The 14,796-nt window shown below is 53.6% G+C and overlaps 1 protein-coding gene across 5 annotated transcripts in view; it reads right to left on the bottom strand.

The window, feature by feature from the left end:
- Positions 1–14,796, bottom strand: part of ATP11A (ATPase phospholipid transporting 11A) — a 103,585-nt gene that overhangs the window by 35,987 nt on the left and 52,802 nt on the right. For all 5 annotated transcript variants that reach the window (XM_061133522.1, XM_061133525.1, XM_061133526.1 and 2 more), the window contains exons 3-11: positions 13,885–13,974; positions 12,894–12,974; positions 10,304–10,411; positions 8,163–8,291; positions 6,461–6,564; positions 5,985–6,035; positions 3,299–3,363; positions 2,596–2,677; positions 1,196–1,346 (exon numbers count right to left, since the gene is read on the bottom strand). In XM_061133522.1, coding sequence (XP_060989505.1) covers positions 1,196–1,346; positions 2,596–2,677; positions 3,299–3,363; positions 5,985–6,035; positions 6,461–6,564; positions 8,163–8,291; positions 10,304–10,411; positions 12,894–12,974; positions 13,885–13,974 — 861 coding nt within the window. The remainder of the gene's footprint in view (positions 1–1,195; positions 1,347–2,595; positions 2,678–3,298; positions 3,364–5,984; positions 6,036–6,460; positions 6,565–8,162; positions 8,292–10,303; positions 10,412–12,893; positions 12,975–13,884; positions 13,975–14,796) is intronic.

The raw sequence follows: 14,796 nt of genomic DNA, 5'->3' as shown, positions 1-14,796 counted from the left end.
GAACACAGGCGCTTCAGACCCGAAGGGGAAGGGCACCTGGGCCTCGGGGCTGTCTGCTCTCCTCTGTCTGCCCACGTCGGCACCGAGGCTGGCCCCACACCTGTGCTGCTGGTGGGGGGCGGGGGCGGGCCACCTGTGGGTCACACCTGGAGACAGTGGGGGCCTCCCGCCGAGAGCCCAGAGGACACCAAACAGGGTGATGATTCTGTTTCCTCTGAGATTCTGACAAATGACCAAGCTTAGGTCTGGACAAGCAGCTTTTCTGTCTAGTTTCGTCCTTATTTCTAAGCCACTTAGTCTCCTGGCAGGCTGGCCTGAGCACAGGAAAGAGGTAGGGTCCCAGGCTGGGATTTGCACATGGCCCAGGTAGATGCAGTAGGCCAAGCCAGAAAAGGGTACCGTTTTAAGCAGAGGAAGTGGAAGTGAAGTCACTTAGTCGTGTCTGACTCTTTGCGACCCCATGGACTGTAACCTATCATGCTCCTCCGACCATGGGATTTTCCAGGCAAGGATGCTGGAGTGGGTGGCCATTTCCTTCTCCAGGGGATCTTCCCGACCCAGGGATCAAACCCAGGTCTCCTGCATTGCTGCTGCTGCCGCTGCTAAGTCGCTTCAGTCATGTCCGACTCTGTGGACCCCATAGACAGCAGCCCGCCAGGCTCCCCCGTCCCTGGGATTCTCCAGGCAAGAACACTGGAGTGGGTTGCCGTTTCCTTCTCCAGCGCATGAAAGTGAAGGTGAAGTTGCTCAGTCGTGTCCGACTCTTAGCGACCTCATGGACTGCAGTCTACCAGGCTCCTCCGTCCATGGGATTTTCCAGGCCAGAGCACTGGAGTGGGGTGCCATTGCCTTCTCCGCTCCTGCATTGCAGGCAGACGCTTAACCATCTGAGCCACCAGGGAAGCCCCTAAGTAGAGGAGATTTAATCAAATAAACATATTGGGACTTGCCTGGTGACCCAGTGGTTTAAACTCCGTGCTCCCAGTGTTTAAGGTTCGTCCTTATGAATTTAGGATGGAAGCCGATACCTTTCCAGACCTGAATATTCAAATACCCAAAGAAGGTGGAGCAGCCAGTGCCTATGCAGGGGGCGGACGCAGCTCTTTCACTGTCACCAGTGTGTCTACCACCAGCATCTCATCATCCCGTGCCCCCAGGCGCCTGCCGCGCCCGCCCGCAGGGCGCCTCCGCCTACCAGGTTCCTCTGTCTCTCGGCCTCCGTCTTCTGGTTGTACCACGGCTCGTCCCGGAAAGGCTCGCTCTGCCACACGTACTTGAGGACGGTGTTGATGAGCGCCTTGCTGATGAGGATGCACAGGTACACGACGAGGAACAAGTTCATCGATCTGAAACACAAGACGGTCGTGGAGACCGAGTGCCTATTCCCCAGGAGCCCCGAGCTGGGTGTCAGCTTTCTCGGAATGAGCAAGTGGCGAGCAGACAGGAACAACACAGCAAAGGTTTTAGAGGGGCCCCCAACCAACTGCCAAAGCGGAAAAGGCAGGCTCGTCTACATCTGAGTCCACTCTGGGCGCTGGCCTGTGATTGGGGCCACAGGGACAGAACTGGGGACAGGGGACTCTGGCGGACAGGAGCGCAGCGCACGCCCGCCCTGCTCGAGGGCGTCTGCATGGTCTAGGGCTCTTAATTCACAGAACACCCGGAAATCAACGTCTCCTATCATGAAGCATCAGCCAGTGCGTTCCTAACCTGGAGGAAGGCGGGAAGGAGGGAGCAAATGCCTTGTGTGGGAAAAGCGCTGAGTCCTTAGCCAGTGTCTTAGCAGCCTATGAAGGAAGTTTGATTTTCCAGTATCTGTTTCTGAGACCGATTTGTCCATGCGGACAAGTTAAGCACCCTTCCTTAATAAGAACCGACGGCCCAGCTCCACACTGATGCAGCCACGCTGATGCAGCTACAGCTGATGCAGCCATGGGCGGGCAGACCCAGGGTCCCACTTGGAGGCTGACTTGCCAAGAGCAAACAACGGTGCCCCGACAGTCACCCCCAGTCACCCCCAAGTTACTAAGGAGCCAGTATCTCTCTATTTCACAACGTGTGGTCACTCAGCCGTCCATCCCAGGTTAGGGACGCTCTGTATTTTGTGAGGCAAAGAAGATGCCACCTGGGTCACATTTTCTCACAAACTCAACTCTGTCATGACTTATTATCAAAAGGATTTTACTGTTTAACGAAGATTGTTGGCTCTGCTCACACTTTCCTCAGTGAAACCACATCAGAAAAGCTACCTAATTTCAACTTTTTCACGGGAGGACCTGATGGGCATCCACAGCTGACCTTGACCCAGGTGTCCGCACTCAGGTGGGAGTCTACGGATGTGGCTGGGGTGAAAGGCACCTACAGCCCCACGAAATAAGATAGTCGATCTAAGATCTAAATCATCACCCCAACCGTCTGTCAGACCTCACGAAGGAGTTGCTGGTCAGGCCAACAGGAGAACGATTTCACAACTGCCAGGGTCTGTGACAGTGGAAGTCACGGATTTTTTACATGATTCGGATGAGACTGGGCGCATTAGGTTGGGACGGCTGTAGACGTTTTACGTGAGTCAATCCATGGGATACACGAGCTTACTTCTCAACAGCAGAGCGCTTCTGGGACTTTGATTGGTAGTTCAGTGCCATCTTGGTCTCCATGCCCGTGTAAATAGCAACACCTGCAAAGCAGAGGGTAGATGAGGGGCAACCGCACAGCTGTGTCTGTCGTCCTCTGCACAGCGAGGCACGTGCAGAGAGGTGCAAGTGGAGTTCTGGACAAAACAGATCGCACTTTACATTTTTCTAGGCCAGCTAGCTCTTCATAAAAAGTCATACAAGAAGATTCTTTAAACCAAAGACTTTTTTTTTCCCTGCATACATAGAGAGCAATCTGTACTTTTTTTTAAAAAAGTTCAGATTTTAGTAATTTGGGTTTCCCAACAATAAGACACACTTGTGTATTAGTTGTTTCACTTAAAACATTAAAATTAACCCACCGGGAATGGAAGCTACTAACAAAGGAACACAGCCATTAAAAGCATTTCCTGCAGAACCGTAGTGTGTGGACTCTTTCATGGACATGACTTCATGTTTGAGTCACAAACTGGCATGTCCCTGTTGTGGACTGTGGTCCTGCGTGGAGACCGGTTTTCTTAGTGAGGACAATTTTCGCCACCATAAATCCACAGCACCTCAAAGTACAAAGAGACACTTTCAGGGTACCTCCATGGATTTTAACTGCTTACGGGGCCCTTAGTTTTAGAAGCTATTATTAATAATTCACTAACTAAAATGTTTACCGAAGATTTTCTCAGTGTTCTTTAGCGTGGCTCCTCTAAGAAGCAGGTTTTCCGATCCTAATGGCCTGCAAAGAGAAGGACGACCAAAAACAGGACAATGGAGAAGCAGCTCACTGGCTCAACACTGCATTTCATGAGGAAACCATCTCAGTGTAGATCTGCTTGTATCAGGACCATGAACTCTAGCTGAGGCCCAGGAAAGGCAGGCGCTGTTTCCCTGGGGACAGTAGAACCGTCTGCTGGGAGATTCTCAGAGGGTCGGCTCCATCAGGGCCCAGCCCCACTGGGCAGCCCCCAAGGCTTTGACCCCACTCCACCAGAGACAGCGGGCCTCACCATCAGCAGCACCAGGGCCCCTCCCAGAAGTGCCACCCCACGGACCAGCCTGGAAACCCGCCCCAACAAGCTCACGTCCAAGGCGGCTGCGCTGGGGACGCCAAGTGGTGCCCGCAACTCACTGAGCTGTTTCTAGCACATCCCGGGGGACTTACACACACATTAACACAGTCTGGCTTTCAGAGAGGCGCTGGGGGCCTGGGAGGCACCCACAAGCATGCAGCCAAGCCCCAGGCCCTGGACGCAGCTGGCCTGTGAGTCTGCAGTGACCCGCGCACTGCTCTGCCCGGGCAGACAGCGACAGAGAAGTTAAAAACTATTCGTGTGCAAACAAGCACTCGGGACTCAACAGTGACCAACAGACAAACTCTCTGCCTTTAGGGGTTCGGGGGCCAGTGGTCCCCTCTGTTGACCGAGTAATCATTTCTTCTCATTTCCCAAGAGTAGAGAGGGAATAAGAAGCAGATTCAGATTCACTAACTTTGCTATTTACAATATTCTCCTGATTTTCTTTGGAGAGTAAAGGGGTTTGGGGTAAAGGGAAACATTTGCTAAAGTTTGCTTTTCACTTAATCAGCATTTGATTTCCTTTTACCAAAGGAGGCGAGGACCTACTGAACGTTATAAACTTAAATCCGTCCAGCGTCCTCAGCCGACCCGGCACAGGACCACATCAGGGTGAAGACGAGAAAGAGGGACTGCCCGCGGGGTGTGCTGGCTGGGACACCCTGACCCGAGGGGTCGGCCCAGGGCAGTCCGTGGTCTCAGGGCGTGGCCCCCAGCCGACAGCCACGTGGGACGGGGCGCCCAGGTGCACACATGCTGTCCATTTCTGTTACAAGCGCTGTCAGCCTCTGTCAGCAAACGACAGCTCACGTCCAAGGCGTTTATGGAAACAAATGGCCCTTTAGACAGTGTCTCTGCGGAGTCTAAAAATAACTTACTTTAAAAAGTACTTTGCTCCTGGTTTGGACAGGAGGATGAAGAAACATCACTCAGAAAGGAGCCAGAACTTGGATATACAATTCATATCTGTCCACACCACAACTTTATAAACATCTTTAAACATCCAAATATTAAAAGTCTGTTGACTTTAGTATAAATACTAAAAAAAGCTAAACTAGAATAAGTACCAAAATACAAACTATATTAGTAATTATCTCTCAAGGGACTCAGCCATCAACTTTGTACAAATATCAAATAAGGAAACCTGCAGTGCTGACTTCTCCAGGGTCACCCACTGGTGCTATGGAGCCAGCTAAATCTATCCACCCACCTTCAAACACAAATTAGTCCTCATGAGGCACAGGAATCCAGGTTGTTTCTCCTCACTAACCAGGCATTTACCTTTAGAACAATATGTATGTAAGGAAGACCAAGGCAAGGCCTCCGTAGGTTCTGAAAAGCACTTGCTAACCTGCTGATGAAGAATGGTGATAAAAATATGCTAAGAGGGTGCCAACTGCTTCCTTAAAACAAGTAATTCCTGGAGCCTCTCAAGGAGAGAAACCCCACAACTACTTATTTGACATTAATTTCCATTTTCTTTTCTACTTCCGGCCCAGTGCTTTCTTTAATACTCATGGTAATACCAGGACACTGGCAATCTGGAAATGTTTGAATTGGAAGAAAAATAATCTCTGACCAGCAGGGCTTGTGGAAAAGGAGCGACTTCGAAGGCAGTCCCCTCAGTGTGGACCTCGCGTGAGTAAAACGTTCCCAGGCCTGGGAAGTGGAGGCGGCAGAGCCCACGCCCGGGCTGAGCGGGGTCCGAGGCCTCGGGGCTGAGTCAGCTCCCAGCCACCAGTGGTCTGGGTGTGGACGCCCACCTGGGACCTGTGCTGGTCACTGTGCATCCCCTGCAGCAGGTTCCCCGTCCCTGGTGGGTGTGAACCGGGAACCAGCCCTCGGGAAGCACATCCCCGACGTCCAGGGCAAGAAGGTGCCCGGTGATGACCACGAGCAGATTCATGCAGCCGTTCTGACGGCCTCCAAGTCAGAAGCCATTCGGCCTCATAGTCTGTTCAGCTACGGAAGGTGTTTCTAATGGGGAACTGCACCCTCCTCATCACCTGCTCGGGGAGGGGGGCTCCTGCCCTGCCTGGCTGTGATGAGGCCCTCAGCAGACTCTCAGGAGAACATTCTCCATGGTTTCGTTAGTGTGTTAACACATCCAGACATATGCACCAGAGAAACCAGCCAAAACAAGAGCCCAGACTCTGGTCAGGCAGGATCACCCCTCAAACCCACTGGACAGTGACGATGAACAGCTCTCATCAGGGAAAGAACCATGTTTAATTGAACAATAGAGATAAAACTTCCCAGCCTTCAGAAGAAGCTGAGAACTCACCTCACCACGGGGTCATTCTGATCGTTGTAAACATTTATGCGGCCGACGAACCTGGGGGCGGGAGGGTCAGGTCACTGCCGTGGCGATAGTGGGGCGGGGGTGGGGGGAACAGGACCTGAGACCCTGGCTCCTGGACCCCCCCCAACCCCCGTCTCTAAGAAGGGCTGAGGTCCTCCCGGGAACACAGGGGTGGGGGCTCAATCACACTTCCTCCCCGCCCCCGCTTTTACTTGCTCTAATTAGCCCATGACTTAAATGACATTCCTTAAAATCACTTCCTCAAAGCACAGAAAATTCATTTTTCTTCAACACATTTAGTTCCATGAAGCCTTTTCAAATACCTGCATAGAGAGCTACAGATTGGAAGAGGGCTGGACTTCCGTGGTGACACACACCCACCCCAACCCACCCCGACCAGCCAAGAGCCGGGCCCTGGGGGCCGGGTGGGCAGGGACCCCGGGGGGAGGCCGGCTTACTTGTAGAGGTCGGGCTGGGGCTGCTCACACTCGATGGTTGCGTGGAGACTGTCGACGTCTTCCTCCGAATGGAACCCCTTTGTGTCCTGAACCGCATAATGAGTCTGCAGACGGAAGGACATGGGGAGTCACAGCCCAAACGAGCAACACAATCTCCCCGCAGGGGGAGACCCTGTCCTGGGGCAGCCCCGGTGTTTAAGTGTTTACGCACATAAATAAGCCTGAGTACAAAGCCTGGTTACCATACGGGACAGAGTCTGCAGAAGTACAACGGTTGCAAGACTATAGGTACCACCGTGCGTGATTCCTGCATCTAAGAGGTGCCAGCAAAGTCTTCCATCCTTAGCCAGTGTCCTCAACTAACCCAATTCTCCTCCAAAAGCAGACACTTGGGTTCATCTGTCCAGCCTAGTGGCCACGGCCCCAGCCCTACCCCAGAGTTTCCAAGGCCGACGGTCTGGGTGATGCCCGAGAACCACGTTTCTAAGTGGATCCCAGGGCTGCTGGTGCTGCTGGCCTGGGGCTCCATTTTGCGAAGATGGGCCCTGAGGGCACCAGGAATGGTGGACAAGTAGGCCGGCCTTGGGAGGACGCCGTCTCCTCTGCATCCCTGACGAGTAAGCTCAGGCAAGTGTGTGAGGATTCAGAATGACGGGGGCGCGATTCCAGCCCAGGAGCACAGACACACAGGCGTCTGCCACGGGCCATGTGTGGACGGGTGTGGCTTCGCCCCGACTGCAGTAATGCACGGGAAGGGTGGCCGCGTCTGAGCAGGGACGTCCCCCTGTGGGTGGGGGTGCAGACGGCAGCCCACTGCCCGCGGTCAGGTGGCACGGCTCGCCCGGGCTGGGGAGGAGTGGACACGACCCCGCAAGCTCCGACGGCCACCGAACACCGAGTACCCTCCACCCAAAACCGCTCTCCGTACAGATGACTGTGTCGCAAGGCTCCCTCCCCTGGGATTCAGGACGTAGAAAACGGGACAGTGAGTGTGGAAACCCCACTGGCTTTACATGATGAGGCCGTGGTCATCCACGGGGAGGAGCAGGGTGCCCTTCAGGGCTTGCCCCTCGGGGAAGCTCCTGTGTCCACGGGAGCCAGAGCCTCAGAAGTGCTGGACCCACGGGCCAGGCTCACATTCATAAACTCCCTGCAAGCGTCCGTGTTTTTGAAACAGTGAAATCCTTAAAATTAATAGCGATGTGCTTTTTGCTTGTGATCATTAATTAAAATTTTTTAGTACCAGCTGCCAGTACAGAACTCCACACTGAGTGTAAGAAATGAATCATAATTTCTGAAAATCCTTACTAAGATATTTTAACAAAAAGACACTCACTGAAGTAACAGTCGGGCAAAATCTAGACTTACTTTTCACACAGTTCCAGTCTGGTGAAGTCACTGATTTTGACAGTAAAATGAAAACCTCCTAACTCTAACTATCTCTTCCTTACATCCTTAACTGGGTGCCCTCGCTAAGCAGCAGCTAAAAAGGAACACGGACTTGCTTCTGTTGCCTGGAGAGGCTGAGGGTTAGGGCGCTGGGGTGGGAAGAGGAAAGTGGGGATCGAGCAGACGCAAACGAGAGCAAACAGCCCCTGGTCTCCCTGAACGCAGAGCCCCACTGCCCGGGTATCTTCCGGCCACAGGAGCACAACTCTCGGGGGAAGGAGTGGGTCCCACGGGCAGAGAACAGGCACGTTACTTTGTGGCTGGACTCCCCATCCAGGCTGGCGGTGGTCACGTGGCAGGTCCCGTCCGCACGGCTGCTGGACAGGAAGATCAGGTCACAGGGGAAGGTCTCGTCCTCCTTGACCATGACGATGTCCCCGACCTGCAGGACAGATGACAGACAGCGCTGTGAGCCGAAACCGGCCTCTGGCGGCGGCTCCCACGGACGCCATCACAGCATCACTGGCAGGAAAGTGTGTGGATGTTAACGTGGCTGAGAAGGGTCACTTCTCGGGCAAGTGGCCCAAACCCAGGAGAGGCCAGGAAGGTCAACGCACCACTGGACGCTTAGACCTGGACGCTCCACAGGGTACGATGACAGAATATTCTGCAATATTCTATCTTGCAATGATAGAAGTAATGTGCAATATCTGAACTCCATCCAGGAGGACGAAGTGAGCAGTCATCCCGTGGACGTGAAGCCTGGGACGCGGCCGCAGTAAAGAGGCCTGTGTGGTTCCAGCAGAGGATCGGCACAGACCATCGGACAGACTGGGCTTAACTGGCTTTGAACAAAGTACGAGAGCCACTCAGTGGACGAGGGACAGCCTTCCCAACAGACAAGGCTGGAGTGCGCGGGCAGTCCTGGGCAAAAAGGACCTTCACGTAAAAAGTAACACAAGATCGACAAGGAACTTAATCTAGAACTATAAAAACTTTAAGGAAAAAAAAAAAAAAACCCAGGAGAAAGTCTTTGGCCACCAGGCCTCGGCAAAGAGTTCTTAACTTGACACTAAAAGCACCATCCATACAAGGAAAAGTCAGTGAACTGGACTTCATCAGAATGAAGAGCTTCTGCTTAGTGAAAAACCCCATTAAGGTATTTCTGGCAGAGGACTAGCATCTAGAATATGGGAACTCTCAACATTCCACAGTAAAAACCCTCAATGAACCAAGCAGGAAGCGGGCAAGGGCCACAAATCCTAAACCAGTCCATCCTAAAGGAAATCAACCCTGAATATTCATTGGAAGGACGGAAGCTGAAGCGCCAATACTTTGGCCAACTGATGTGAAGAGCTGACTCGTTGGAAAAGACCCTGATGCTGGGGAAGATTGAAGGCGGGAGGAGAAGGGGACGACAGAGGATGAGATGGCTGGATGGCATCATCGACTCAATGGACATGAGTTTGGGTAAACTCCGGGAGTTGGCGATGGACAGGGAGGCCTGGCGTGCTGCAGTCCATGAGGTTGCAGAGAGTCGGACACGACTGAGCGACTGAACTGGACTGAATGACACACCAGAGAAAAAGCAGTGTTCTGGGCAGAGGGAACACCTGCTGAGAGAGGGAAGCACGGGGAGCCTGGTGTGCTGCAGCCCGTGGGATCACGAAGAGCTGGACGTGATCAGGGACCGAACAGAAACAACAGCCACGAGCAGATGTCTCACGAAGGAGATGCCCTGAGGCAAGCAGGCAGCGGTGAGGTGCTCACAGCCAGCAGGGAGGCGTGCGCATAAACCACGTGGACAATCAGGACCACGGGGGCGAGAGGCAGAGACCACACCGAACACTGCTGGGGACGCTGAGACGCAGAGCTGGTAGGAACACAGAGCAGGGCAGGCTCTCCGGGAAACGGCTGGGCTGCTCCTTCTCAGCCAGGAAGGGACTGCCCACGACGACCCAGCAACTGAGCTCCTGACTCTTATACCAGAGAAATGGAAGCTATATTCACATCCAAAACCTCCATACAGACGCTCACAGCTGCTTTATTCGTCATGGCCCTGACCAGGAGAAACAGCCCCCACCTGGTCCCCGCCCCACGGACTCTGCAAGGAAAGAAAGGCGTGCAGATGCCCAACCTGGGCGAGCCCCAAGGGGCTTCGACTGTGAGAGGAAACCCAGCCGGCAGGTACAGGCTGTGTGACTCCATCTACGTAAAGACACGTCCTGGAGGTGGACCCACCTACCGCCCAGTTCCCTGAGACTGTAAACCTGCTCTACAGTCGATCCCAGCTTTAAAAATTGACCCACAGAAGAAAGAGGTTTAAAACAGAGGTAGGAGCTCGCCTGAAGGGAGCAGTACTTGGGGAACAGGGTGGTCTGCACCCAGCAACTGAAGCAATCTCAGACAGAAGTTTTGCCAAAGGAAGGACGGCCGCGGGCGGCGGGCACTCACCCGGAGCTTCCGGCTCTGCTTCCGCACCAGCCGGCCGTGCTGCACGAAGTGCACGGGGCACTGGTTCATGGCGTTGTCCGCCTTGTGGCGCAGCCAGTCCTCGTAGCCCTGCCAGGACCCGGAGAGACGCCCGTGAGCCCCCGGGCTGCCCCAGCTGGAAGGCCACGCTCAAGGGCTGCTCCACGCCCAGGGAGGCCGGGTGGCGGTCCCCGGGGAAGGGGCTCTCCACACGGAGCGGGGATAGGACGCCCAGCAGGGCAGAGGGGGACGCGGGAGAGCGGGCGGCCCCGGAGCACCGCAGAGCAACATGCAGGCGGGGGGCTGGCAGGGCCGCAGGGCAGCTGAGGGCCAGGTGGTCAGGAAGGGCACAGCCCCGAATCCGCCACCTCCTCAAGTCCTTTGGGGCTGCTGGGCCGTGGCCCCGGGTGCAGCCAGGGCAGACCCGGGCTGCGGAAAGCAGCGCCCCCACCCGCCTGGCACCGTGTCCTGGCCAAGGTGGCGGTTAGGTCTCACCCCCGGGAGCCGCTGCCACCTCCCTCTGCTGGGTACCTGCACGCGCCCCACCCCCAGGAGCCATGGCCGCAGGGCAGGACACTCCAGGGCACCCCCTTAGGGACGGGGACGCCCCCGTGCAGCGTCCAGGGGCCCCGCGCCGTGGTCAGGGTGCTCTCGGCAGGGCTCCATGCTCTTTCGGCTCTGACGGCACCACGGCCTCGAGGCAGAGCCCGCTCAGGTCAGGACTCGGGTCTCCGGCCCCCCGGGCCTGTCCCTCAGGGGCTCACATGGGATGCATCAAGTGCACGGACCAGGCTCCACCTGTGACACAGCCCCTGCATGCAGACACCCCACACGGTCCCCAAGATGGCCCGACACGCCCCCTCAGTGTGTGTGGATCCCTGCAGGACCACAGTCTCATTCCACCTGCTCTTCAGACTTCTACATTCAAAGCCAATTTCATGGGCAACAGGTCAAATCATATTGCCGTTCAAATCTCCACGTGCAGATCTCTGGTGAGTGGAAGACAAAACCCAGACGATCACAAAGGAAGCCTTCGATGCCGCTCCAGTTCTGGATCAAACACTGAGCAGTCCAGACGCTCTCACCGTGGAGACGGGCAGAGGCACTGGCCTCACACTCACGAAGGTCGCCCGGAGACTCGGTTCTTCACGTTCTCTCAGTCGGGAGGAGTCGCTCTGCCGTGCATTCCCGTCACTCGGGGGCAGCCCGTACACCACGTCTCCTGTGACGTGTCTTCAGAGCTTTTATTTTTTATTTAGAGACTAACAGAAAGCATGGCTTTGTCAGCAACAATGTGACCACCAAGAATTTAGACGCTGCCTTTCAGGAATTATTTCAATGCAAATACCATTGTGTTCAAAAGTTTGCAGGAGATGAGGGACCTGCATCTGGAACATACAAATTGTCTCAAGGATAAGACACAATCCAATTTAAAAACAGGCCAATGACTTGAAGGTATTTCTCGAAAGAAAATTTACAAAAGGCCAATAAGCTCATGACAAGATGCCCAGCACCGTTACTTATGAAGGAAATGCAAAACCACGGTGGGCACCACTTCGCATCCGCTAGGGTGAGTGCAACAAGGAAGATGGACAACGAGCCTCAGCAGGAGCGTGCGGAAACTGGAAACTCACGCACGGCTGGTGGGAAGGACAAACGCTGTGATCACTTTGGAAAATACTTTCAACACTAGAGCGACTATTCCTCTCTATGTGCGCAGGGGAACTGAAAAGCTATGTCCACACAAAGCTTCCACGTGACGGTTCATAACAGTGTTTCCCGGAAGAGCCAGAGCAGCAGAAGCACCCAGATGTCCATCAGTGGATGCTGGGTGAATAAAATGTGGTCTGTCTGCATGATGGAGTATTAGCCATCTATGAGCCAATCACTGACACACGCTACGAGTGGTAAACCTTGAAAACATGCTCAGTGAAATAAGCCAGACACAAAAGGTCACCAAGGTAAGATTCTGTTAATACAAAACGCCCAGGGTAGGCTGAAAGTGGACTGGCGTTTGCCAGGAGCTGGGGCCAGAGGAGGGGGGTGGACAGTGAGGCTCTCGGCTTTCTTCCAAGACCGTGGGAGCTGAGCAGAGCTGATGGTGAAGCACTAACCAGCCACCGGGGAACAGATAGCGGGAACAGCAGGCGAACCGCTCTCCCGTCAGTCACTGGCTCATCAGTCAGGGTTGCAGAGGACGGCAGGACCCACACTGAGTCAGGAGTCACGGGGCCGTGCTATGTGCGGGCCACGCTCAGACCCTCTGCAGGAGCGAGTCCTCGGGGTCCGGGCAGCGGGGGCGCAGCGGGCCGGCTCCACGTGGCTCAACGTGAGAACAGATTCCTCCTCAAACCCTCAGAGCAGCAAATGAGCACTACATCATACAACCTCCCTTGTTTCAACTCACGAATCCACCTAAACCAGTTACAAACGTGAACTTTTCCAGGTGAGTGGAACGTCCCGTGAACTGGCTAAAACAAGCCAGGAGGCTCTGATTTGGATGACAGGCGACCCCCCATAGCAGACACTCTGTGGGACCCTCCTCCTCTCCGCCTGCATCTCCAAAGCTCACCTGCTTGATGGCTGTGACCGTGATGACGAAGAACAGCGGGAGACCGCTCGTCACCGGACTCGTGGGCGTATCAATAATCAGCTGCAAAGAAGAGAGGGTGGTGGAGTCACCTTCAGAAACGCTTCTGAGGGCTCTAGACGGACTGGTCGGCCCTGGACACCTCCTGAGTCCACTCTGACTCGTGGTAGCTCACTTGGCTGTTACCCCACCCTGTCCCACCACTGGAGATACATGATGCGAGGTAAACCATCCCAGTTTACTACAAAACTGAGGGCACTTCTCCTTATCAGGGGCTGTGTCAGCAGCAGCACAACACTGGCTGATTCCAGTGCACGCGTTGTTTCAATTCACCCTCTGCTTCTGGCGCCACACTTGGACTACATTATTTGCATAAATTACTGTGGGGGAAATGTTTTAAAGTCCTTCCACTGTACTTTGTCTGACTGAGACAAGTTAGGCTGCCGATCTGAAAGCACATCTGACCTGCTTCCTGATCCACACCTCACGGTGGTTTCCGCTTTCTTTTTTTTAACTCTCTTCCTTTTAATGTTTTTTTTAAGGAGCATCCACATGATTTAGGGAGACAGTGAAGGACAGGGAAGCCTCGCGTGCTGCAGTTCATGGGGTCGCAGAGTCGGACACAACCGAGTGACTGAACAACGACAACATCATGATTTGGGGATAAGTGGAATGATGTGGAGCTTAGTAAGTTCCCCTAAAGGTTAGGGAGCTCCTGGCCTCCCGTCAGGACTGGAGGATGAGGGCAGAAGGCAGCCGGACCGGCTCACACGCACGGTGCTCACACCCGTGTTCTAGTGAACAGGTCTCTGAACCAACATGCCTGTCCTTGAAGAAAGCAGGTGACGGGTCTGCAGATAAAGGGCACCAAGTCTGTGCTCCTCTTTATCAGCGAACCAGCCAATCATCCAAGAGTAAATGTCACTTATTTATATTTACATTTGGGGCAACAGGAAGAGGGGACCAGCCTTACCTGTACCAGAAATATGATAAGAAAATAAAAGTTGGCTATTCTTCTGAATTGTTCAAATAAGTTCTTGGGTATGAAGTTCCAAAATGTGTACTGCAGAAGAGAGAAACACAGCGGTGTCATTTGGATCACACTCTACAGCGGGTCGCGTTATTCTGCCATGTGACAGGCAGGTCTGCATTTCAAAGTGAAAAATGACTGGGTTTTGATACAAAACAAAGCTGAGAGTGTTTGTAGACATTTTATCAACTTGTTGACCGTACAAAGAGACTGCCAACACAGAACACGGACTCCAAAGCGGCGTATTTGAATCATCCAGTCCCAGATAATTCAAGGTGATGCAAGGGAGCTTAGGAAGAGTTTCACTGCCAGAATGTCTGGGTTCTACCCTTTCTGTCTATAAAGTGATTAAAAGAGCAGCATGTACCAAGGATGTCTCTGATGGTCCAGCGGTTAGGACTTGGAGCTTTCACTGCAGGGAGCATGGGTTCAGTGCCTGGCCAGAGATCAAAGATCCCACATGCCACAAAGCAAGACCAAAAGAAAAAATAAAAGAATAGCATGTGCCTTAGAGGAATGTGATGAGGACTGAAGTTCTGGCTTAAACTGGTCTCAGAAAAGACAGGGACGTTGAGATTCTATAACTTGAGAAAATGCACAAACAAATCAATCTTTGTAAGTGCTTGAGAGAGACGTATTTTCGTCTTAAGTGGGCCAGAAGGAGGGGTCCCCTGGTAGCTCAGTTGGTGAAGAATATGCCTGCAATGGAGGAGACCCTGGTTTGATTCCTGGGTCAGCAAGATCCCCTGGAGAAGAGATAGGCTACCCACTCCAGTATTCTTGGGCATAAGGAAATTACTTTTCACTAACTTTAAAAAGGAGTTATTAAAAGAAATATAAGATATGCCACACCAC

This window comes from Dama dama, chromosome 30 (assembly GCF_033118175.1).
Source record: "Dama dama isolate Ldn47 chromosome 30, ASM3311817v1, whole genome shotgun sequence".
In the NCBI taxonomy this organism is placed as follows: Eukaryota; Metazoa; Chordata; class Mammalia; order Artiodactyla; family Cervidae; genus Dama; species Dama dama.
This window is presented reverse-complemented; position numbering and strand designations above follow the sequence as displayed.